The sequence below is a fragment of the Cyprinodon tularosa genome, unplaced genomic scaffold, assembly GCF_016077235.1.
Source record: "Cyprinodon tularosa strain WSP-4 unplaced genomic scaffold, ASM1607723v1 ctg50, whole genome shotgun sequence".
Classification (NCBI taxonomy): domain Eukaryota; kingdom Metazoa; phylum Chordata; class Actinopteri; order Cyprinodontiformes; family Cyprinodontidae; genus Cyprinodon; species Cyprinodon tularosa.
The window spans coordinates 1,568,724-1,594,787 of record NW_024039230.1 but is presented as its reverse complement, the minus strand read 5'-3'; the positions used below and the strand labels follow the sequence as shown (position 1 = coordinate 1,594,787).

Here is a 26,064-nt window from a genome sequence, read left to right as displayed (position 1 = left end):
TGCCACTCTTAGCCTAATCAGGCCTGACCTGCTGTCGGCGCACAGGGCAGATAGACAGGCCAGGCTAGACTGACCATTATCATGTTGAAAGCCTTTCAAACTGCTGTAGGAACCGCCTAATATCCACCTTCCCCCCACTGCACCGCTGATTGCAGGTTTCCAAGCAAAGAGGCACATGTTCTACCTTGGATAGTTAAACATTACACAAATGACTGGTATCTGTGCCATGAAACACAAGGAAAATAAAAAAAAAAAATTATCTTAAGCTGATAACTTTATCCTGCTGGTTAGCTCTGCATACATGTAAGTTTAGGAAAACTGTTAGAGAGCAGTGAGCACAGGTGTTCTCAGTAAACCGAGGAACATTATCATAACAAGGTTTACCTAGGCCCTAAAAGTTTAGGGTTTTAAAACCACCAACCATTTCTGTCATCCTCTTTCTGAGGATTAAAGTCCTCTTGATGCCAGTGAAAGTGCCAGAGTTAGGGGTGACTCTGCTCCCCCACCTGTTGCTGCATACTGGTGATCAACTAGCAGAAAAAAGGCTTCTATGCATTTGAATACAAAATAAACACTTGAGCACAAATAGTAAGAATTACAAGTTTTATTTTTATAGATTTTTGTTTAAGTTTATGTACTAAAAGTAAAATAAAAAAAATATATCTAAATCAGCATTATTAAAATCGAATTACTGATATCCTATGTTACATCAGTGCTCGTTAGGCTATATGTTCTTTTGTGGTTTAAAATAAACTGTTTAATTTTGTAACATGTTTTTGACATGAGGATTTTTTTAAGATGACCAAACCTTGAGAATCTCCTGCCTGTTCATGCCTAAATAAAAAAACACCACATGATGACAATTAATAAGATACTGTAAAGCAAATCTGAACTCTTACCTTCTCATCCTTGCATTCAGTAGCTGGTGGTTTCCCGTTCTCATGTCCGTTCTGCTGACCTGACTCCAGCCAAGAACAGCTGGATTCATCCTGCTGCCTGAAAGCGTCCTCCAGCTGAGGCAGCAGGTCAGGCAGGAGGTCAGGAGGATCCAGGTCTTCCAAGTCTCCATCCTGGGCTTCTGATGGCAGGATATTGTCTCCAAAAGCTTGGTACCCATTAATGTTAATAACCCCGCAGCTCATGTGCTGCTCAGAGGGCAGGTGGTTCATCATGCCTGGATAGCAACTCACTGACTCTTCAAACATCTCTGACTTGCAGACGGTCTGGGTTTCTCCAGAACAGCGTAAGGCTCTGAAGGGACACTCGTCTGCTTGGTTCACTGCTGTTCCGGACTGCAGCTGACTCACATGTGCTGTGGATTGGAACTGGCATGCAGTTCCAGGCAGCCTAGGCACTGTAGTAGTAATTGGTGCAGTAGTGATGGGCCTACATGGAGACTGCTGACTGAGACTGGGTATTTCTGGCTCTCCAGGATAGGCAGGGAACTCAGCCGCTTGGTAAGCATGAGCTGAACTGACAGAGCATGTGGGCATGGAGTGAACTGCAGACGATGGATGTATGGGGAATGACAGGCGGGAGTCTGTTCCAGAGAAGGCTGGACCTCCCCTGACCAACTGGTAGTTCCCCTGCTGTTGACGCGGTTGCAAGCAAGTCGCGCTCAGAGAAGTGTTCTGACAATCCAAATAAGGTTTATCTGGAAGAGTCCTGGAATGGAACTGGGATTCTCTTGCAGGTGCTTGATGCTGACAATGGTGCATCTGCTGCTGGCTGCTAGCCTGACCTCCCTGGTGGAAAGAGAAAGAGTGATGCTGCTGTTGCTGCAGGCAAGAACTCGCTGTGGTAATTTGTTGGTGCTGGTTAAGCAGCTGCTGCTGATGACTGTGCTGCTGTAGAGGTTGCATTCTCTGCTGTTGCTCCACCCGTTGATGACCAGAATGGTGCTGCTGTTGAGTATGTTGTCTGCCGTGAAGTTGCTGGTTGTGCAGTGGCTGATGACAAAGTTGTTGATGCTGAGACATGTGGTGAAACACATTCCCATTTTGGTCTTGGTTGCCCCACATTGGGCTCCCAGTGCTGCAAAACAGCCCATTGGGTTGAGCTACTTGGCTAATGGTGGCATTATGGTACTGGCCATGTTGCTGAGTACCAATGTCGCAACCTGTATTCTGGGAACTAGAAAATACCTGACCAAGGGGATTCTGTGCCTTGATGCTAGTATAATGAACCATGGACTGGTTGTAACTGGGCACAGCTTGTTGGGAAGAGACTGGTGTCATCAATTCTTGATGCTTCCCTGGACCAAGTGCCTCCACTTGGAGGGGTTCGAAACCAGCACTAAGGTTGAGCTCATCCACGAGCGAAGGTGCTGAATGGAATCCATCTTCATCCAGCCCTTCCAAACCCCCAACAAAGAGGTTGGGATCGTCAAAGAAGTCCATGACTGAAATCCGAGGGTGATGGGAATCTTTGGGAGCACCCTGGATCCAAGATGGTCCCGGTGAGACAATCTTTGCTGTTAGAGCATCTCCATCTTATCGTGTTCCTGTCAAAAAGTAAAATTAGAAATATTATTTTTTTGATAAAAGCAAAACACAACTTCTTGATTAATATTCAATGAAAATTCTGATTCTCTCAGTTATCTATCAGCAATTATTTTCACGTATTGAGCAAAGCAGCTGGTGTAAACCATCCGCTAGTCAACAGCAGGTTCCTCTTCCTGTACCCCCACCCCTTTCACAAACACACGCATACACACCGATACGCACACACAAACACATGCACATCAACCCCCCACCTATGAAAGCATCAAAGCCGCCTGCTCTGCTACTGCAGAATGTGTGGGAGGTGCAGACAGCTGATAGAATTTCAGCAGCAAAGGGCAGAGCTTGAAGAGGCCTTCTGAGCACATGCATGTGAGTGCTCTGCAACCACAGACCAGCGGAAGATGACAGAAGCTTTCCCAGGTCAGTCATTACATGCTGACTTGCGCTCAGAAGCCCAAACACAGACATATTCCATTTGAAAGGTTTAACATGGGGCTTAATGAATGGCTCTGTTTGAATATGTAAACAGCCTAAATGGCTTTAGGGATCCAGTCTTAAAACTAGCTATATTGTAGCAGCAGCAAATGAAGTTAAGAAAGTAGGGGTTTTCTTTTATCTGAAACCTAGGAGGTATACCATGCTTTTATATTCAGCTCCTTTTTGCAGCTGCCCTGTGAAAGCCTTAGAGGTTTGATACAGAACAACAAACAGCATCATAGAGACCAAGGAACACACAGGAGAGGCAGATGGATGGAGCAGAAAACAGGACTAAATTTGAGGAAAGTCAAGCAATACGACAACACTTAACAAAAACAGCTAGTTACAATGAAATGGGTTCCATCAAAACGTTAGAATTAATCAGTTAAAATCCAGACTTATAGAAATAACATTTTACAGATGCTTTCCAGTGAATATGAGTTTGTCTAGATGTGTAAAGCATGTTTATCATTATGAGACCTGCAGCTCTAATTCCAGCAACCAGGTCCTGCAAAGTATTTGCCTCACTGAGGCATGCCTGCACATGTGGTTTGTTATGCAAAAAAGTTTTGAAAACCAATGTATTCCTTAATTTTCTCCTGAAGATAAATTTTCTCTTTACCGCATAAATCCTATTACAATGCATACAATTTAGTGGCGGTGATAGTACAGCCCTATAACATAACTTATTAAACATCATACATACATCATAAATATCAGTCAGTCCATGAGCTGCTTCCTGTTTGGACCTGTTCACTTCCTGTTTAGATTAACACTAGAAATACCAGGATTTTTCCGCCTACCTAGAACTTCCAGGGAGGGGTCAATTGTCCCGGCGGCTTTTCCCGAATACACTTTTCACTCATTTTGTCATGGTAATGAGGCTGTTATGGGCCGTGTGTGGGGTGAGGGGTGAGGGGGTCACACCTCACAGTGGTAACAGCCAAGACAAACAGGGACAGACAGCTTCTCCCCAGTGTGTTACAGTACAGTTTTTCTCCCTTGGTTTGGCTCATTTCTTGAAATTGAGATGTCATTCGCAAAACATGGACAAATCCCAAAACTAATTTGCAGTTCCTCACAACAGAATGGCATTTATCATAACTTTCATCAAATTTCAAATGCTTTTGTATATGTCTCAATCATTTAGTACATCCTTGCAAATGGTTATGTACAAGTAAGAGTAATAAAGATAATTGTGCAAAGAACATTCTATGAGTTGCAAAAAAATGTGCAAAAAAACATACTAGGTCAGTTGAGGCAGACAAGATTAACATGACCAGGAAAGAGTGTTGACAGATACATTTATGATATAATATAGAGATATAGAAGTAAAAGAAGTTAGACATAATTCAAGTCAGTATTTCCATAGTGTAATCAATAGTTCCATAGTGCAGTGATTGAAAGCTCAAGCCATTGTCTGAATTTTTCCAGAGTCCCTCTTGTCCCTCTTTTCAGTCTCTGAAATAAGTTACTTATGCCACAACCTTCCACACGAAAACTGGGAAAACAGTTGCTTTTGCATTCATTGTAAATATGTTTTGTTTTGTATTTTTTTAACAATAGATGTTTAGAGTTTTGATCCCAAATTCTCGTTGATCCTGATGATTCACTGCGTAAAAATCCACTAAAAACTATACTAAAAGCTTGCCTTGGCCAAGTTGAGCCTGTGTAGCCTCCCCACACAGGCTCAAGCGACTCTGTGACTCAAGTGACAGCTATGAGCTGCTAACAGCCACATTTCCACAACAAAAGGAGTGTCCGCAGGAGGTCCAAAGGGACAAATGACCCTCTTGTAGGGCTTTTAGGTAAAAAGGACAATTGACCCCTCCGTAGTAGTTCTAGTGTTAACTGAGTGTGCAGCTGTTGCAGCTGTCCAGAGGAACTCCATCTGAAGTTAAGTTATTTTCTCTGTGATATCTCTGTATCTAAGTAACTCTAACTGACTACTTTAAAACATAGCACCTTCTACTGTACTTTTCTACTGAGCACTTGTCAGTTTCACACGGTTTTATTTCTGATAGCAAGGAGTAGCTAGCCTAGGCTAGCGCTAGCTTAGCATTGCTATGGCTTCTCTCTCTCCCTCCCTTGACTCTTTTCCAACTCTTCCTTCTTCCTCTCCTCTCTCCTGCTCTCTGTGTCAAATGTTCAGTTATTCCTCTGCCTCCTTTAGTGATAATGGGATGTGTAATAAGTGCAGTATTTTTGTAGCTTTGGAGGCGAGGGTGTCAGAGTTAGAATCCAGGCTTCAGGCTGTTGAACATCCAGGAGTTAAAGTAGGCCCCCCACGTAGCTGTCCTCCAAAAGTGCCTGAGCAGCCAGGCGATTGGGTAACTGTACGCAGAAAGCGTAGTCGTGGATCTCTGCCCACTGGTCACCACCAACCCGTTCACGTTTCTAACCGGTTTTCCCCACTCAGTGACACACCCACTGAGAAGCCCACTCTGGTGATTGGCAGCTCCATAGTCAGAAACGTGGCATTAGAGACACCAGGGACCATAGTCAAATGTTTTCCGGGGGCCAGAACGGGCGACATCAAATCCTACCTGAAACTACTGGCTAAGGATAAGGTTAAATACAGTAAGATTGTTATTCACGCTGGTGGTAATGACAACCGGTTACGCCGATCGGAGGTCACTAAAATTAGTGTTGCTTCGGTGTGTAAGTTTGCCAAAAAAATGTCGGACTCCGTAATTTTCTCTGGTCCCCTCCCTGATCTGACCAGTGATGACATGTTTAGCCGCATGTTGTCATTCAACCGCTGGTTGTCTAGGTGGTGTCCTGAAAACAACGTGGGCAACATTAATAATTGGCAATCCTTTTGGGGAAAGCCTGGTCTGATTCGGAGAGACGGCATCCATCCCACTTTGGATGGGGCAGCTCTTCTTTCTAGGAATCTGGCCACATTTATTAGTCCTCCAAAACCCTGACCACCCAGGGTGCAGACCAGGAAGCAGAGTTGTAGTTTAACACACTTCTCTGCAGCTTCTCTACTGTTACCCACTCTTTACTCCATCCAGACAGTGTCTTGTCCACGACCAAAATCTAATAAATTAGCAAAGATTCCCAAAGGAGTAAATCATGATAATCTAATTAAAATCAAAATAACTCCAATTGGGGAAAAAGTTAAAACAATTAAATGCGGTCTGTTTAACATAAGATCGCTTTCCCCTAAAAGTCTACTAGTTAATGACTTGATTTGTGATAATCACATTGACTTGTTTTGCCTACTGCTGCGTTCACACCGGGGGCAGCTGGCGCGACAGAAGCAGTGACTTTACATGCAAAGTCAATGGTTGACGCGCGCCAAGGCGCAGCAAAAGGTCCCGCGGCGCGTTTTGAGCAGCAAGCGCAGCGCGTCTGAGCAGCTGAAGCAGCGCGTCGGGCGCGTTTTGGCATCTGACGCGCGTGACGCGCCGCAAACGCGTTGCTGCTCGAGATGGAAAAATTTAATTTTTGCTGCTCGACGCGCCGCGTAAACCAATCAGAGAAGCTGATCTGGGAGCTGGCTGGGAGAGAGACACAGCGCTGATGACACAGACCGCTCTGATTACTCCTCTTAAACAGTTTATTAACGCATGATTAACTTAAAATATATACATCTGCCGGCAGAATATGTTCGCTTTTATTATTGTGGTGCCTGCAGATCGGATTATTTAGATGAAAAACACCTACCAGCCGCCGCGGTAAACCGCGAGGAGGCGACCCGCCAGAGGCTGCTGATGAATGGATTCCTTCTGTCGGCGCACCGCCGGTATGTGGGGGTCTGAGCGGCTCCGACAGAAATAATATTGGGAGGCAGGATTGTAATCTGGATGAACTGACTGCACTGATGAAGTTTTCAGGTGTATTTTCTCACTTAAAAATATATTAAAACTACTTTATTCCCACTGATCACAGCAAATATAGCTGCAAGGCAGAGAAAGGATAGTGAAGCTCCGCCCAACGCGCGTCAGAGCCACTTTTGGACCGCGCAGGCAGAGCAGCAAAGTTGCTTCAGCCGCGCGTCAGAACTTACTGGTACAAGCAGCAAAAATGAAGCAGCAGACGCGATTTTGCTGCTTTTGCTGCCCCCGGTTTGAACACAGCATTACAGAAACCTGGCTGCAGCAAGAGGATTATGTGAGCATAAATGAGGCAACTCCTTCAAGCTATTTAAATTTTCACATACCCAGAAGTTCTGGGCGAGGAGGAGTAGCAACAATCTTCCAGTCTGACTTACTGATTACTCCCAAAACAGTTAATACCTACAACTCTTTTGAACATTTAACCCTTAATTTCCCTGATCCAAATTTCAAGGCAAGAAAACCTCTTCTTTTTGTAACTTTGTATCGTCCACCAGGTCCTTACTCTGAATTTTTAGATGAGTTTTCAGAGTTCCTTTCTGATTTGGTATTAAATACTGACAGGGTCATCATAGTGGGAGATTTTAACATCCATGCTGACATTGAAGGCGATAGCTTAAGAGCAGCCTTTAATGCTATCTTAGACACTATTGGCTTTGTTCAAAATGTGAATAGTCCCACACATTCTCATCTTCATACTTTGGATCTTGTGCTGACATACGGCATAGAATGTGAAGAAACAACAGTATTTTCTCACAACCCTGTCCTCTCTGACCACTTTCTAATAACCTTCAGGATTACTTTAACAGAGTTCTCCTCCCCCAAAAGAAGGTTCAATTTTAGTAGATCTTTATCAGATAGTGCAGTTATAAATTTTAAAGAATCTGCTTCACTTTCTCTCTCCTCTGTGTCGCTGAGCAGTGCTGCAGAGTGCAAAAGCATAGCTTATTCCCCTTCACAGGTTGATGATTTTGTTGATGGGGTTGCTAGTTCTCTGCGTATTGCCTTAGACAATGCAGCTCCTTTGAAAATGAAAACCGTTAAAAATAGAAAGCTTGCTCCTTGGTTTAATGCAGAGCTGCGTACTTTGAAGCAAAATGTTAGGAAACTGGAGAGAAAATATCGCTCCACAGGCCTGCGGGAGTCCTTCCTAGTCTGGAAAAATGGTTTAATGCTGTATAAGAGGACCCTTTGTAAAGCAAGAGCAGCATACTTCTCCTCATTAATAGAGGAGAATAAGAATAATCCTAGATTTCTTTTTAATACAGTTGCCAAACTCACCCAGAGCCATAGCTCTGTTGAACCGTCCATTCCACCTGTTCTTAGCAGCAATGATTTTATGGGATTCTTTATAAATAAGATTGATCTTATTAAAAATAAAATCATAAGCACTCCTCTATCCGCGATTGTACCTGAGGTAGTCATGGAATCTGAACCGGGTTTAGACTGCTTTGATCCAGTTGAACTTTCTGAATTAGCAAAATTATTGTCTTCATCTAAGCCTTCAACTTGTATGTTAGATCCAGTTCCAACCAGGTTATTTAAGGAGGTATTCCCTTTGATCTCCTCCTCCATTTTAGATGTGATTAATCTATCTCTGTTACAGGGATATGTACCTAAAGCTTTTAAGGTTGCTGTAATTAAACCTCTGCTTAAGAAACCGTCTCTTGACCCAGATGACTTGGTCAATTATAGACCTATATCCAATCTTCCTTTCTTATCCATAATTCTTGAGAAAGTAGTTGCCAAACAAGTTTGCGATCACTTACACCATAATGAACTTTTTGAAGATTTTCAGTCTGGCTTTAGAGCTCATCATAGCACTGAAACAGCTCTGGTGAAAGTCACTAATGATATTCTCATGGCCTCAGATAATGGACTTGTATCTGTGCTCGTCCTGTTGGATCTTAGTGCTGCATTTGATACAGTTGAACCATAATATTCTTTTAGAAAGACTTGAATATTTTGTTGGAATTAAAGGAACAGCACTAGACTGGTTTAAATCTTATCTATCTGATCGAATTCAGTTTGTTCATGTTAATGATAGATCTTCAACACACTCAAAGGTTACCTGTGGAGTACCACAGGGATCAGTGCTAGGACCAATTCTCTTTACTTTATACATGCTCCCAATTGGTAGAGTTATTAGACAGCATGGGATTAATTTCCACTGTTATGCTGATGATACCCAGCTATATCTGGCTATAAATCCAGATGAAGCTAACCCATTACATAGATTACAGGCATGTCTTGAAGACATAAAAACCTGGATGACTCTTAACTTTCTGCTTCTGAATGCAGATAAAACAGAAGTTATAGTCTTTGGACCAGAGTCTCTGAAAAAGAAACTGATTAGCCAGTCACTTCATTTGGATGGGATTAAACTGATTTCAGATAATAAAGTAAAAAATCTGTTGTGTTATTTGTTGTCGTGTTATTTTTGATCAGGACCTGTCATTTAAATCCCATATCAAAGAGGTTTCTAGAATTTCCTTCTTTCATCTGAGGAACATTGCAAAAATTAGAAATATCCTGTCCAGGGGTGATGCTGAGAAACTAGTCCATGCATTTGTTACTTCAAGGCTGGACTATTGTAATTCTTTACTATCAGGAAGTCCACAAACTGTAGTTAAAAGCCTTCAGCTGATCCAAAATGCTGCAGCCAGAGTTCTAATGAAAATTAAAAAGAGAGATCATATCTCGCCTATCCTGGCTTCTCTTCATTGGCTTCCTGTTAAATCAAGAATAGAATTTAAAATCCTCCTTCTCACATATAAAGTCTTAAATGGCCAAGCTCCATCTTATATCAGAGATCTGATTGTTCCTTATGTTCCTAACAGAGCACTTCGCTCTCAATCTGCAGGTTTACTAGTGGTTCCTAGAGTTTCTAAAAGTAGAATGGGAGGCAGATCTTTTAGTTATCAGGCTCCTCTCCTGTGGAACCAACTACCAGTTTTAGTCCGTGAGGCAGACACTCTGTCTACTTTTAAGGCTAGGCTTAAAACTTTCCTTTTTGATAACGCTTATAGTTAGAGTGGCTCAGGTTATCCTGAGCTATCTCTATAGTTATGCTGCTATAGGCTTAGACTTTTGGAGGACATAGGGACCCCCATTTCATCATTCTGCTTCATTCTCTCTCTGTTCTCCTAACTGCAGAATCTCTTAGTTCAATCTCTAACCTTCTGTTCTCTCTGCTTTTCCTCAGAGTAGCTTTGCCTCGTCTGTTCCTGTTTGGCTGTGACGTCATCCTGGAAAGAAACATCAGCTGTGCTGCTTCCATCAACACCCTTGTTTATAGATGTTGGAGATCGGCCTGTTTTCCAGAGTGGTCCTGTTTCTCTGACCGTGACTGGCTGGATGTGCTCTCTTCGTCCTCTGGCATGGGAGCTGCCTTGGAGCTTGTCTGCCTGGCTGTGTGTTTCCTGGACGGGGCCGCCTTTTACAGCTGCTTTTTGTATCTCTGCTTCTGTCTCCTTGAACCCCAGTCGGCCTCGGCAGATGGCCGCTCACACTGAGCCTGGTTCTGCTGGAGGTTTCTTCCTGTTAAAAGGGAGTTTTTCCTCTCCACTGTCGCTACAAGCATGCTTAGTGTGAGGGATTGTATTTGAGTCGATGCAATCAACTGGTTTTCCTTAGATAGAAAACTTTGTATCAATTTGACTGTATGATCTGGTTGAACTGTAAAGTGCCTTGAGATGACATGTGTTGTGAATTTGGCGCTATATAAATAAACTGAATTGAATTGAATTGAATTGAATCATACATATAATTATAAGGTTAGAATTTTTAAATATAAACGTTTGTTTTGAACATTTTACAATTAAAGAAAGCTGGCCCCTCTGAATATCAAAGAAAAACAACTTCATCACCAGAAGTCCTAAAAACTTGGCCTAATTTGGACTTTTCTTGTAGTTTAGGTACCCAACAGGTGTTACGACACCATCTCACAGCTTATGAATGCAGATATATTCAGTTGCAATCTTGGGCTTTGAATAATAATAGGTCTGAATTTCACAAGTTGGAGCAATTTAAAACCACTCACTCTTATGAGATTGATAGGCCCCAACAATATAAGAGGCTGAATTAGTTTAATAAGAATAGAACTGAGGGCAGCTTTGTAATTATATGAGGTTTAAAAAAAACAACATACATTCAAAGGCTAAAAGAAAAAAACAATGTACATTATATTGAAATTGCCACAGCAACCCCAGTGATAAAAGCAGATTTGGTTGCACTAGTTGACGGGAAACCAAATGTCAGGCGTGGAGCACCAACACCACAATTTCAGCAACAGATTTAAAGTGTTACATTTATAGACATCCAAAAATGTCCTCAAATTTCAGGACAAAAGCCCAACAGGTTATTGTATCCTTCAGAATAATAAAACATATTTCCAGCTGAATATTTGACCTCTATTAACAGCAACAGCGGATCTCATTTAAACTGGGGTGTTCGTTAAGCATAGAGCACTATTTGTCAACAGGTCGTGGCCTAGGACATTCCACAAGCTCAATGTTCGCCAGCTTCATCCATAACAAAGCCAGGGCTAACCTGCTGAAACCTCCAACTTTGTCCACCGCTGAAGTGGTTAAACCGAGGTCAAACTGACTAATCTGGAGCAGGGCTCTACAGTGCGAGCGTTTGTGCCTACAAATAGACTGGTACGAGTAGTAAAAAAATAAAATAAAATAGGGGCATGCGTGCAAGTACAGATTTCAGCCCTTTCATTCGCAGACGACCAGATATCTAGTCGTCTTTTAAAACATATGTAAAGAAATTTTTTTTTCCAAAAAGCCAAATGGTAAATTTGCATGGGGAAAATGCTTACGGAAGTTACAAGACTTCAATGTTTCAGGTAGCAATATCTAATGCAGCATCAAAGTGTGCACACTTTTTTCCTCCTTATTTGCACGTAAGCATGAGAGAAGCACTGCTAGAACTTGAACGCAGGACTCAACTTTGAAAAAACAACGCTCCCGCCTCAATAGTAGTTCAACTAAATTTGTTACAACTATAATAGAAATATATTAGGGATGCATGATATTGGGATTTTGGCCGATATCCGATATGCCGATATTCCGATAGCCGATAACCGATATCGATACCGATGTTAAAGCTGGACAAAAATAAGTAGTCATTGAAAATAGCAGTTTTGTTATCCATTTCTGACACTTTGTAAAATAATATACTCAAATATATTTTCATATGCTGATATCAAATAGATTTTTAAAAACGCGGTATCGATCTATTTTACTTTCAAAATCTCGTGAAATTTCATCGTTCTGTTACAAACTCTCGTGATATTTTGCAAATTCTTGTGAGATTTTGTTAGTAAAATAGATCGATACCGCGTCAATATATCAACATATTTCGTAGCATAACGAAGCATAACGATGACATATAGCAATATTTCATTAGTAAAAGAGATTGATATGGTGTTTTTAAATGGCAATATATCAGCATATGAAGATATTGTGATATTTTAATGTATCAATATTTTTTCCCTCGTCTTTAGAAGTTTTTAAGTCTGTAAAAAATCAGTTTTTGAGGAAGAAGAAGAAGTAGTATTTTTTTTTTTTTTTTAACTTTAGAAACTCAGAAGCTGATCAAATATCGGGTTAAATATCGGTGGGGTGGCCGATGTCCGATATTCAGTTTTAAGGCCGATACCGATAGGGGGCCAATTATATCGTGCATCCCTAAAATATATCGATATAATGAAATAATATTGATATAATGATATATATGAAAACTGCCAAGTTTAGGGAACAAGACCACATCACGTTACGTCACAGGGTTTAGAGCATCAAAAAATTATTTAAATAACATAATAGTTACTGTGATTTCACTCTCTTTTTCCTCTCATATTTTTTTTTACAGCATTAGTGGCTGTTTTTTGGACAATAGGCTTACAGGAAAGGGGGTACGAGAGAGGGGGAGAGACATGCGGAAAAGGACCACAGGCTGGATCCCAACCTTGATCAGCCACGTCAAGGACCAAGGACTCCATACATGGGTCGTGTATCCACGATCCATGAGGTCGTGGATGAGTCTCCTCTGTCATACATTTTTTATTTAGAGGAGGAAAGCGGGGATGAAGATGTTATGGAAGAGGACGCCAGGGCGGCAGAAGCTTCATTTGGTGTCGAAGGCTTCCAGCCGTACATGTTTGAGCCCTTGCCTCACAACGCTGCCAGTTCTGTTAGCTCTACGCCTGCCGAAGATTCAGACGTCAATCCCCGTGAACACTTCAAAGACCTCAAACACAATGGTTGAAAGTGATCAGCTGTGAATTAGGACTTTCTGGCCTCAGCAGCAGACCTGCGTTCTAACCTCAGCGTAACTAAAGTGTAACCCCGTGGGTTATATCAGCATTACCATGACAACATGAGGCATGGAACTTTGAAGTCTAAACATTTTTTTAATGGGAGATGTCAGCAAACAGGAGAGGCCTTCAGTATTATGTGTTTTAATGATTCTTAGCGACACCGCTAACGAGGTTTAGTGGGTTAAATCAGATTGGATCCAATTCTTCCCTTGGATTGACTTTGAGTACATCCTTAAATCGCAAAGGGCAGAAAATGGCAGGTAACTCAGCATTTGTGACCCATTTGAAAAAGAAAAAGACAGCCTCACGAGACATGAATTATAACCTAGGTTAATTACATTTTTTTTTTTTTTTACGGTGCTATTGAAGAAACTTCATAGCTCCTCAAAATTTTTCTGTGCTCCTAATTTTTTACATTTGAGGGCACTAGTGCTCCTGTTAAAAACCATGCATCCCTTTTTTTATTAATCTAGTCCTGTAGTGTATTACACAAATAGAACTGGTCACAGAGCAAACCATCACCATGCTTGACATTTGGTCAAATGTTGTTAGGATTACAAGTCACCTCTAGTCCTCCAACCACACTTCTTGCTACAAGGTTCCTACAGCATAAGGAAAGTTAAATTTAAGACTTTTTAAGACTTCTTAATGACACTTGAAATAGAAATTTCAGACCAAATTCACAAGAAAAACCTGCTTGCGACAACCTAACCCAAAGGTTTATATTAACCTAAACCACTGCACTAATGTTTCAAAATTTGAAAAGCTTCCCATACAGGAAGAAAGCTAAAAACACACAAATAACAGATGTATTTTAACAATTATTTAACTGAATTCACAAACTTTGTTTTAGCAGGGAACAAAACAAATCAGTTTTACAACATAACCAGTGCTAAGTCTTTTTTGCAGCTATTTTTCTTTGTATGGTTTTCTTAGTAGGTTTGATTTGGTGATAAGTGGAGGCGTTGCAGAGATAAGGGTGGAACTAAACTGAGAAATACCGGCTGTTTCTCTGTAACTCCATTTTGACGTGTTTCATGCTTCGCATGTGCGACTCCACTGCCTTAATTCCCATCGTTCCGAGCTTGAATGACTTCTTGCACAAAATCCACTGAGCCTCATGTATGTTCCCTGGTTTTAGCCATGGAGAAAACTCTTGGCTGGGTAGCTAATTTTTGATACATTTACACTTACTAATATTTTCCAGTCAAAAAGTTAATGGCGCATCTCCCAAATGTCCCGGCCGCAACAACGCTTTTATTGGTTCCGCTATTGGGACGGAACCAATAATGGCGAGACATTTTTGTCAATTTTAACGTTTTATTTATTTATTTATTTTTTCTACAGTGTCCTGTCTGGCAAGGTGGCAATAAGAATAATTGTCTTGATGCCAAAAGGAGCCCAACAGATTTTACTTTCACAAGTGTAGCGGTATGGCAATTGCCATACTGCTCCACTTGTTTCATGTACATAAATTGCTTTATTATAATTATGCAGGGAGTTTTACAGTTCATATGGACACTGCAATGTAAGTAGAGCAGAAAAACAGAAGAAGAAGAAAAAAAAAAGGACAAAAGATGAAAGAAAGAGGAGATAGGAAGGAGACAATGACAAAACATTTTCAGTCTGCTTCATCACCTGCAATGAGATGAAAAAAAGAACAGCACAAACAAAAGACATAATACGAGATATACAATAAAGCAAACACCTTGAAACTATCGCTAAAGTAATATTATTAAGTCTGACATGTACTCTGTGTTACCTGAAGATATGAATGTGGGGTTTCTGTTTGGAAGTGAATCTCTAAGTACCTGAAGCCTAGCACCTGTAGTTGTTTGTGAGGGTGAACTTGTGCATGTAAAGTTTTAACCATAGAAAAAATGCTCAATAGTGTTTGTGGAGAGCCGGAGAGGCACACCCCCCCAGAGCACTGAGTCCAGCGCCGGGAGACCCAAAGCCCCAGGCGCCTAAAGGGACCCCAGAAGCGAAGGCACCAAGGCGGGGCCAGCCCCGGAAATCAGACCCCCACCAAGGGAGGAGGAGAGACAGCCACGAAGAAGCCCCCCAGCCACCGCCCCGGGGAGCCGCGGGGACGAGTCCGCCGGCCCCGCCGGCAGCCGGCCACCCCGAAGTAGGGTCGGACACCGAACACCAGCCCCCCCACGGCACCGACCGAAACGCCCCAGCCCCACAGAGCACCGAAACACGCCCCGCCCCCCGGCACCAAGCCCCGGCGACCGGCCGCAACACCCACCGCGACCGCACCGCCCAGGAAAAACACTCAGGCGGCCCCGCCTGCGGTCGGGGCCCACGCGCATCCGCCGCGAACCGGCCGCGAGCGCCGCGGGACCCCCCCAAAACGCCCCCCCGGCCAAAAGCGCAGCCCCACCCCACCAAGACCGACGCCAACAGCGCGCAACGAAACACACCGCGCACAGAATCAGCCCGAGAGCAGAAAAGCCGCCCGGCGCAAAACCGCAAGAAGGGCAGACCGCAGCCGGCGCAACCACCCCCCCCCAGCAGCCCGAGGGGCAGCACAAAGCCAGAGCGGAGCGAACCACGCCGCCCCCCCACCGGACGAAGCCAAAGCAGCACAGCCACGTCCGCCGCCCCGTTTTATTTAGATTACAAGAATAAATCGTAATAAAAATAATCCTATTTATGATGTTTTAAAAATTAAGACCTAAGAAAGACTGATTTAAGACATTTTAATACCAATTAAGGCCTTAGTTTTATTTTGAAGAATTCAATGCCTTTTAAGACTTTTTAAGGACCCGCGAGAACCCTGTGCTATCATTGCCATATATCTCAGAGTTTAACTTTTCTACATAAAATGATTAGTTTGGGTTAGGAACTTGATACGTTTGTTTTGGAGCAATTTGTTCTTGATCAGTCGGCTCTCAGTTTGAGTTGAACTTTTTTAGGGCAGAAAGCTACACTAGTGCAGCAGCATCATCATCTGGCTTATGATCAACTTTAGCCCTTCGTGGTTACTGCCATTTTTTTTTTTAAGATCCTGTATTTTGTTTATTATTATTTTCAAATTATAGGGCGATATTTGGGCATACTAGGTTAAACTTTGACAAACTGAAGTAAAAAAAATAACTATTCCAAATATCAATTTAGAGTTACAGGTTGCTTTGAATGAATAAGCAAAATTCCATCATTAATGATAACATTCAATGCCACAATGAGAGCATGTAAACATTCAGAACACACTGTATAGTTATGTAGCTGTACATTCATGCAGACAACAACAAAATTAATTCATTTAAGAATATTACAGATCCGTCACACTGGAAAAAAACGAAATCTAGATAAGTCATGTGTTCTTGGACTGAGGAGGTAAACACATTTTGACAATGGAACAAGACAAGTTACATTTAAAATAAGAAAACACAATTGCATTGTCTTATTTCATGAGCATTTTATCTAAATTTCTTATTTTAAGAGTAAAAATACTCGTTCCATTGGCAAACTATCTCATTTACCTACTCAAATTACTGGGAAATACACTTAATTTGAGAAGTTTTTACTTATTTCTAGATCTAAAAAAAAAACAAAACAAAAAAAAACAGATTTTCCAATTCTTAATCAATCCTCTTATTAATTCCTAAATATCTTTTTATACAATCAAAGATTGAGACCTGTCCAAGGTGTACCCCGCCTCTCGCCTATGGACAGCTGAAGATAGGAACCAGCTCCCCTCGCGACCCCAGCTGGGAAAAGCGTGATGGAAAAATGGAGGGATGGACAATTAAAGATCGATTTAATAAATGCGTTTCCCATAGTCTTACAGCTGCCATCAATGACCAATGCTATATTAATTTGCTGCTGAATTTTAATAAATGTTAATATTAGTATTAGTCATGCACTTCAGGTAACAGCTAAAAGTAATGTGTTTAATAGTAGCAATCCAAGCGGAGATCACCCTGGATTGGATTAAAAAGAATACAAATCTGAATCTAAAATTGATTGTTAAATATAAAAAAAAAAAGTTTTTTTTTATACAACAGAATTCTATATTTTAAAGCAGCGATGAAAATAAATGAAAAAAATGAAAAACCTTTAAAGAAGATCATAATGAAGAGCCTCTCTATCTCAGTTGGATGAATGTCACCATCCTGTACTCCTCCCACACCTTTAGATTTCCAATAAAATACAAATCTTTATAAACAAACTGTTTTAACATTTTGTGTATTAATTTGTAAATATTCTACAATGAAAAAAATCAAAATTCCCCTTTCAAAAGAAATCAAGAAATTAACACAAAAAAATGTACCAAAACCTTGATCAACAAATCAGAATCTGAAAACTCAAAGATTTAACATTGAAAAATTGCTCTAAATAATAGAGCCAGATGAGAATTTAACCTGCTGACTTCCAACATGCCAGAAAACTTGATTAGCAGAAAGCAATGTATGTCTTCTAGGAAAGTCTGTTTCCTACCTAAAGAAAATTCAGGGGTTTCCTGTTTTTCAGAATAAAAAAAATCTGTATTTCATCACCTGAAAATGTTGCTTTCATCTTTATTAACATCAATACTGAAATAAAAGCTTGACCAAAAGCCAGAATATCTAATTAGAAACAAATCTGAGTCAATAGGTCGGATGTTTTTCTACACTGTGGGATTTCAGCAGTCTAAGAAAACTGTTCCATGACAATCTATGCTGCATGGATCTACTAAACCACTACTAAACCAAACCTACTAAACCAAAGACCACGATTTCCAGTTTGTTTAAATTGTACAATGACCGTTTACCAGGCTATAGCAGCTATAACATTTAAGATTTATATAAGATTTTGCCGTCTGCAGCCCAAAAATCGCTGTTTAAACCAGCAAAAGTAGAATTTGAAATAAAAGGCTTCCTGGATGGGAAGCGAAACATCTTCATACGTCTTTAGACTTCGAAACAAAGTCCAGTGGATTGTTTTTTACTTTTTTGGAAGCAGCCATAGGAGGTTATGTGAAGTCCAATTTGCCTGCCACTGATTCTTAAATTCAGGATATGATCTGATCCCAGTGGATTTCTGGACTCAACCTGCTTATTCACATTTATACCTCAAATTATACTAGACAGAGTCACCTAGCTTTGTTTCATCTTCCTTTTAACTGGATTTGATTACTATCAAACTAAACTTGCACTTTTAAATTCACTTTAATTGCCTTAATGTTTATTAAATGCTAATATATTTGATGATGTGTATCAATCCATCCCATTTGCACAGAGTTTGACTGAGTTAATATAATATAAATGCAATAATTATCTTTTCTCAGCTTGTTAGACAACCTTGGCCAGTACAACCCTCTGATAACACACTACACTATCTTTCCTTTAATTAATGAATGAAAAGAAGTGCACGTCTGAAGGAACTATATTTGCATAGAAACCATGTTGTTTTCAGCGTTGACGCAAACCAAAACTTTCCTATTTAAATAAAAGAACAAAAAAGTGGCATTGGAAAAGATTTATTTTAAATCTATGACCTGTGTCTCAGAGTTTTTTGGAGTCATTTAATTTATTTGCTGTCTTCTAACTCTAAGGAAATAACAAAAAGACATTTAACAAAATAAGTCTAAAAGCAAAGATCTGTTTGTAATGAGTGGAATGTCACCGAAAGGATACATTTCAGGTTCACAATCATCTCCACACCGGCAGCAAACATCAAGCTTCACCCGTTTTGATTTTGGCAGTGCTTCGTTTATAATATCAGACCAGTTTCCTCTTGCTTGGTCATCTTAGCTACGTTTACATGGATGTAAATAATCAGTGCAAAATGACCGATCAGAATATTGACTTAAATCACACTTAAATCATATTCTAATTGAAGGGGTGGTTCATGCCAATCCTTAATCCGATGAGGGTCCATGTACGTCTGATAGTGGCAGTTTCACTTCTCTGGACGTGTTTGGAAAATTTGACAACTCTGCATATGTCAGAGTGTTTCTATATCACACAAATCCTGGCGAATCCTTGTCTGTTCTTGCTCTGGGTACTTCTACTACATGATTTTTTATATAATAAACATTTTGGACCAAACGTTTCATAAATGCATATTGGCATGCATACATATGAAAATCATGAATACAAAATGATTTTACACACAAAAACAAGTTACACAAACAGTAAAGTTCACAGCCTTACAGATTTGTGCAAATATAGTTTAAATAAGGGGTGGGCAATTCCAGTTCCTGAGGGCCGCAACTTTTAGAAGTACCTTTGGTTCAACACACTTGGATCAAGTAATTCAATGATTGAGAGGACTCTAGAGAAACAGACTGCATACTGAGGAGTAGGGCTGGGTATTTTCGTCAAAGTCCTGAATCGATTCGATTTTGATTCATACAGTTCTAAATCGATAAATTTCGATTCGATCTGTTTTTACAATAATAAAACTGGTTCAACTGTGTTTCAAAACACTTATGTATTTTATTTTTTCCTGTCATATTAAACACAAAGTGCAAACTTGTAAATTGGACAGTTTAAACTTGAGCTGTGAACAAAACTGTCTCAAAAGTGCAAACTTGTTTGTGAAAAGTGAAAAAGCCTCACTCGAGCAAGCAGACGTGACACAGCGGACATGCATGAGCTGCATTATCTCCACTGCACAAACCATATTTGCAGCGTTGTCTGTAACAACTACAGGGTGTTTGCTGATCAGCCTTCAATCAACCTATTAGCTATATTTGCAGCTGTCTGGCTTGAAGTATTTTAAGTACATCTTTCCTGCTCATTTGAATGTGAACGTCACGCACGTCACTATAAAACTAATCGATCTTATTCCCTAGACATCGATTTTGCAAAAATGTAAAGGAATCGATTCGAAATCGATTAAATCAGTTTTTTTTACCCAGCCCTACTGAGGAGATAACTTAGCCATTTGATTCAGGCATGTTGGACAAAGGATGAATCTAAAAGCTGCAGGAGTCCGGCCCCCAGGAACTGGAATTGCCCATCCTAGGTTTAAATGCATGGTTCAAGATAGACCAATATATCGCCTATCTTTTCTTGAATCAGAATGTGTTGGTCAATTCATTAGTGCATCTAATAGCCATGCCCTGAGAGTCAAGCTCATGTATTGCCACTCCCCATTTTGTTATTCTTCGTTAACTTTTTGTTTGATTTGTTAATTTTTTCTTCTTTGTTTAAACTGAGGCTTGTGTAACATTTTGATCATGTAAATGGGGGAAGGAAAAGCAATGTTGAATCTAAGAATTGGCACAAACGTAGCAGCACATATCGGGAATCATTATTCATGTCAAAATAATCAATATTGGCCCTAAAAACAAATACCTTTAAGGCTTGGTCTCTACGCTGGTTCATTTAAATTTTCTTCTTATTCTGGTATTATATCGCTCAATGATTGTGCCGAAGTGGGAAAGACACTTTTTTGCAGAAAAAATTTTATAGAATTATGTCATATAAAAAAATATGTCCAAATAGCAAATGCAGTTTTGGGATTCACACACTGGCCCTCACGCGACAACTCAATCATGTTAATCAGATGCTGGTGAAGATTCTCAGTCATCCAGGTCATAGTCATTCCAAAAAAGTTATAAAACAATCCACTGGACTTCGTTTTCAAGTTTGAAGATGTTAAGGTTCCCCTCTAGGAAGCTTTTTCCAATTCAAAATGTCAGAAATAGCGTTGACTTGAAGTCTTTATAGAGCGGACCAAAAACCAAAGCCTTGTTTTGGCTTAGAAAACATGCAAATTGACCAAAAGAACAGGTCCGCCCCTTTGAAATGGGACTCGTTTGGCTTCGTTGTTAGCCTGCAATACCCGGTACCTGTCTTTATGTCTGAACGGGGGTAGTAAGGTGGAATTGTTGGCCTGGCTGAACAGGCGAGGTGTTCTGGTCCCCTGTATGGGGGTGGAGGTTGCGATGATAGCGGGAAGGATGCAACAGTTGAGTTGGTCCCCCCCTATCATCGCAACCCCCACCCCCATACAGGGGACCAGAATATCTTGCCTGTTCAGCCAGGCAAAGAATTCCCCCAACCCCCCCCCCCCCCCCCCCCTTTCAGAGACATAGACCAGCATTGGATATTGCAGGCTAACAAAGAACCCAACCAAATGTCCGTTCCTAAGGGGCGGACCCGTTTGTGCAGTTCAATTTGCATGTTTTCTAAGCCAAAACAAGGCTTTGGTTTTGGTCCCCTTAATAAAGCCTGGAACTCAATGCCATTTCTCACATTTTAGATTGAAAAAGCTTCCTGGATGGGAAGCAAACGTCTTCAAACTTGGAAACAAAGTCCAGTGGATTGTTTTTTTTTACGTTTTTTAGAATATTTAACCTAAGAAGCCCCTGGTCAGATAAGAGCCTTTGTTTTAATAAAGAAATCTGATGGGAGCTAATGGAGTAAGACACAAGCGGTGTGATTTGGCCCTTAGCATTCCACCATCTGTATGTAGCTTAGGGCCTCATCTCTTTGGCTGTTTTACTTGAATAGTGATAGAAATGGATTCATGTGCCCCGATCGTTTGTGATGACACTTCTGGGTTTGTTCAGAAACAATCAATAGAAATCCAGTATGTGTGCCCTTTTGACTGTAACCCCATAGAAGTTAATTAACACCAACAAAATAGATAGCACCTCATGGTAAGGACTTCCAATGAATATTAAACACAAATTATTTAGTCCAATTTGTTAAATAACAGCAGAGACGTTGTAAGAGTCCAGCAGAGGAGAAAAAAAAACATCCAAACTGGATTTACGAAAGAAGTGGAATTCATTTTGATTTGAAGATGCAACATAAAATGACATCAAAGGTCACAGCAGAAATAGATGTTTAGAAAAGGTCTTGAGAAAATATTCAGACTGCTTAAACTTTTTAGGATTTTGGCAGATTTGCTTTTTCTGATGAAGATCAAAACATACGCACGTGATAGAAAGGCTCAGTTAGACTCCAGATCTAAACTCTTGTGTGGTAAAAATGGAGAATTGCTGTGAGCACTCTTAGCCGAGTAAACATAAGAGAACCCAAACCCTTGAAACAGGTTAACATTTCCATTCTAAATACTTAAAGCCTATAGATGTACCTTAAAAACTGCAATAATTGCAGTAAAAGCTGGTTCTATAAAAGGAGGCGTAACATCTTCAAATGGTATGAATACTTCAGTATTCAGGGTCGCCTTGTGTGATGTGAACAGAAAAAAACAACAGAATAATGATATTCATCCTATCAATGAGTTTGATTTAAATATTAAATGATCAAATTAACCTTCTGAATAACAGCATTATTAACTAAAGTCATATTTTCCATGAACTCAGCGGACTGATTTCTGGATTAAAATGCCTCCCAGCTGTTCCTCCTTCGTGGGTTTCCATCTGTTTCCTTCTAATCGTGACGCCCACGCACGTGCAGTTACGGGATACATATCAACAAAAACTGGACGATGAGCCCTTGAATTATATATTACCTACTGTAAATTAAGTTTTTAAGTTTTTAAAAAAAGACAAGAAAAAAAAAAGGTTAAAAACAAATTGAAAAGTTAAAAAGTTAATAAGCATAGTCAAAAAATATATTTAGGTTTATAAACTACTGCCAGTATCAGCATTAATGCCTCTAAGGTTATGTTGGACCAAAACAAAATGTGTTTCTTATTCATAAATTTCTTATAGAAGCACTTTTGTTATTTTTCGTAAAATATACAGGCAAGTTGGCGTTTCTTGTTATTACATTGACATACATTTTTGCCATCGAAATATCCGTATTTTTAATGTTCCAAAGGTAATAAGGTCTTGTCCTGGATTCCAATAAAACTATTGAATATTGATTTTCTGGGTGCCCTGTAAAGGGTTAAATTAGGAAAGTTGCAAAAGCAACAGGTTTCATGTGTTTTTTTCTTTTAATTTGAAAGGAAAGCAGCCCTGCTGCCTGTGCTGAGGAGCATCCATTTGATCTCTCTGGCTTCAGCTCTCTGTCTGATGAACCAATGAAGCAACAATGTGTTGCGCTACTTTTTAAAAGCAGAAACCAAGCGATGCATGCGGGATATCTGTCCTGAAAAGGCTGAACTCCGGGCCTGGAGCTGTCCACAGGAGCGCGTCACACGTGGCCGAACCTCCAATTTGGATTCAAAAGGTGTCGTGACGTTCTTCCACGGTGGACACGCTTAAAGAGGAGGGGGGGAGGAAGATGAGGCCGAAGATGGATGGAGAGGTCGCCGGTGATGGTACCAGTGATAATAACCAACTCGACTTTCGTTTTCATTAAAAACAAACCTTATCGACATCTTTAGAGTGTTTCCATACCGTTCTGGTTCTGGCTCAGCTCGGTTTGGTCGCTGTCAGTTCAGGACCACCAGCAGCTCCAACAAGAAAGAAGTAGAATACTTTTTTTTATTTATTATTATTATTATTAGTTTCTGGTTAAACTCTTCCAGTAAGGCTTGTTTTAATGTTGTCTAACGAGGGGAAAGTGAAGTTTGGCTCTTCACCGCTGTGTCGCCTGCAGAGGAGGATAGACGCGCAGGCAGATAAGGCGGTGTGTCATCAGACAGCTGAGCCGACCCTCACCAACTGACTGGCCGATATTTGACAGCTCCGAGCCTGAATGAAACGGAACCGCTCCGAAATTCTACGTCCATTTAATTAAAATAAAAAAAATAAAATAGGGTTTATTTCTTACCTGAAAGTAACCCCGAAGCGCAACTCTAGGCGTCAGTGTTGGCGGAGTGGTGCGGGGCGAAGTTGGGGCTGTGTTGTTAGTTGTACTCCTGCTGGCGACCACGGCGCAGCGGCTCTGCTGCTGCTGACGTGACGGCGATAACAGCGCATTTGCATATTAGTGACTCTGTCTGTGATTGGACAAGACGACACTTTCTCAAACTACACCGATTTCGTGTCGAATTAAAACTCCGGTTTCCGGCGCGGGTGTAGCGATGCGCGCGGCGCGCCTCCGGCTGCCCCCCTGAGATCCGCTGATTAAATCAGGTTATCAGCTGGACGGTGGCCGCGCTGACAGAGAGCATAAGATGGCCGCGTCTGCTGCCGCAGCCAATCCGGAGAGGTTTTACTTTCGCACATGGACCGGAGCGTCTTCTGGAGGAGAATGTCACGGAGTGGGAGCGACGGTGTTCACCGTGGGTTTATAGTGACCTCTAGTGGTGTTCAGATGGAAAAGCACTGCGTGGTTTGGCAGAGCGGAAATCTAGCATTAGGAGGCAGCCATTCGTAAACAGGCCGGTAGCACTGAGTATGCTATGACCCAATAAATGTTTCTTACCTACATCAAATAAAGCCTGTACGGAAGAGGATTAGGGCCATTGAAAACAATAAAAAAAAAAGTTAACTGATTTTTAGATTTTATTTCAGTATAATATGAGAAAAAAAGTCAGAATTCTGACTTTAATCTTGGAATTCTAACTTTGATCTGAGAATTCTGACTTCAATCCGAGAATTCTGACTTTAATCTTAAAATTCTGACTTTAATCTCAGAGTTCTGACTTTAATCTTAGAATTCTGACTTTAATCGGAGAATTCTGACTTTAATCCGAGAATTCTAACTTTAATCTTAGAATTCTGACATTAATCTTAGAATTTTGACTTTAATCTTAGAATTCTGACTTCAATCAGAGAATTCTAACTTTAATCTTAGAATTCTGACTTTAATCTCAGAGTTCTGACTTTAATCTGACAATTCTGCCTTTAATCTCAGAATTCTGACTTTAATCTTAGAGTTCTGACTTTAATCTGACAATTCTGCCTTTAATCTCAGAATTCTGACTTTAATCTCAGAATTCTGACTTTAATCTCATAATTCTGACTTTTTTCTAAGAATGCTGACTGAATTCTGACTGCTAACAAACATGCTAGCATCAAGCTGTAACCATGTCTGTTTTAAAGACCAAACAATCTCTCTTGTTTTAATCACCTTCTGCTCCTCCATTAATAAAACAGCATCACCGGGACCCCTCGGGCACGTAAAAAGTTGCCTAATTCTGTAATTTTCCACCTATATGTTACTGGCCCTCCCAAACAACTCACAACTTTGTCAGTGAAGCCGAGTAATCCCACATTCCTTCCTTCATGGTCATAAGATCATTTACATTTGAAAAAATAGAAATTATCCATTAAATAAGAGAGTTCAGCTGTTATAGTTCTCTCACTGCCTCACTGTTGTTCTTTAGCTGGTACCACTTAAATGTACAACGCCAAATCCATACGTGTATACTGTAGGTCTCATTAAATGTGCATAAGTCACCTTAAATCTCTGCCTTATTCCTTTTTTCTCAATCCCCTCCATGCACCTTTTCCTCCTTTAGGCACCTTCTTTTGAATATTGAGCCGAAACGAAATCCACAACTGTGAGATCAATCAAGTCTATCTCATCTTATCTTCAGGTAGATGGTATATAATTACAATTTTTAAGGGCTAAAATAATCTCTCTTTTGGCAGATTAGATAAAGTTAAATTATGCACATTTTAAGGAAATTTTAATTTTTCAGGATTTTGAGCCACAAAATGGTACCAGAGTTAACCCATCACCTAAACAATTTGTTGAGCATAGAAACATTTCTTCAAAATCAATAAGCCACCGGTATGATTTTACAAGAGCATAAACAGCCAAAACAGTGGCTTTTTTCTTTGTTTTTTAAGTGACGATTTTGAATTTTAAACACTTTGCCAGAAGTGTTTGTTTTCTTATAAAGCTTCTTAACTCTTCTGCTTCTAACATTTATTTGAACAAGAATTTAAAAACCTTTTTTTACTTTGAAGGAGTAGTTTTACTCTACAGTACTTCATACTTTTACTTGAGTAATATTCTTGGGAAGTATGACTACTCCTTCTTCAGTACGATTTTTGGTTACATTGTTCAGTCTGAGTAACTGTATTTATTCTAAGATCTGGTGAGATGCAATAAACAGTGGACTTTCCTTATCCTTTTGTAACATATTTTGT

General features: G+C 40.4%; 1 protein-coding gene across 6 annotated transcripts in view; it reads right to left on the bottom strand.

Moving 5' to 3' along the window:
- The window catches only part of chd9 (chromodomain helicase DNA binding protein 9), a 109,529-nt gene extending 85,475 nt beyond the window's left edge, over nt 1-24,054 (bottom strand). For 2 of the 6 annotated variants that reach the window (XM_038302985.1, XM_038302986.1), the window contains exons 1-2: nt 23,792-24,051; nt 900-2,503 (exon numbers count right to left, since the gene is read on the bottom strand). In XM_038302985.1, coding sequence (XP_038158913.1) covers nt 900-2,399 — 1,500 coding nt within the window. In that variant the 5' untranslated portion in view covers nt 2,400-2,503; nt 23,792-24,051. Of the gene's footprint in view, nt 1-899; nt 2,504-23,791 lie in introns of all 6 variants that reach the window. The other 4 variants (XM_038302987.1, XM_038302984.1, XM_038302989.1 and 1 more) reach the window with 4 other exon arrangements.
- Nucleotides 24,055-26,064: the final 2,010 nt, after the last annotated feature.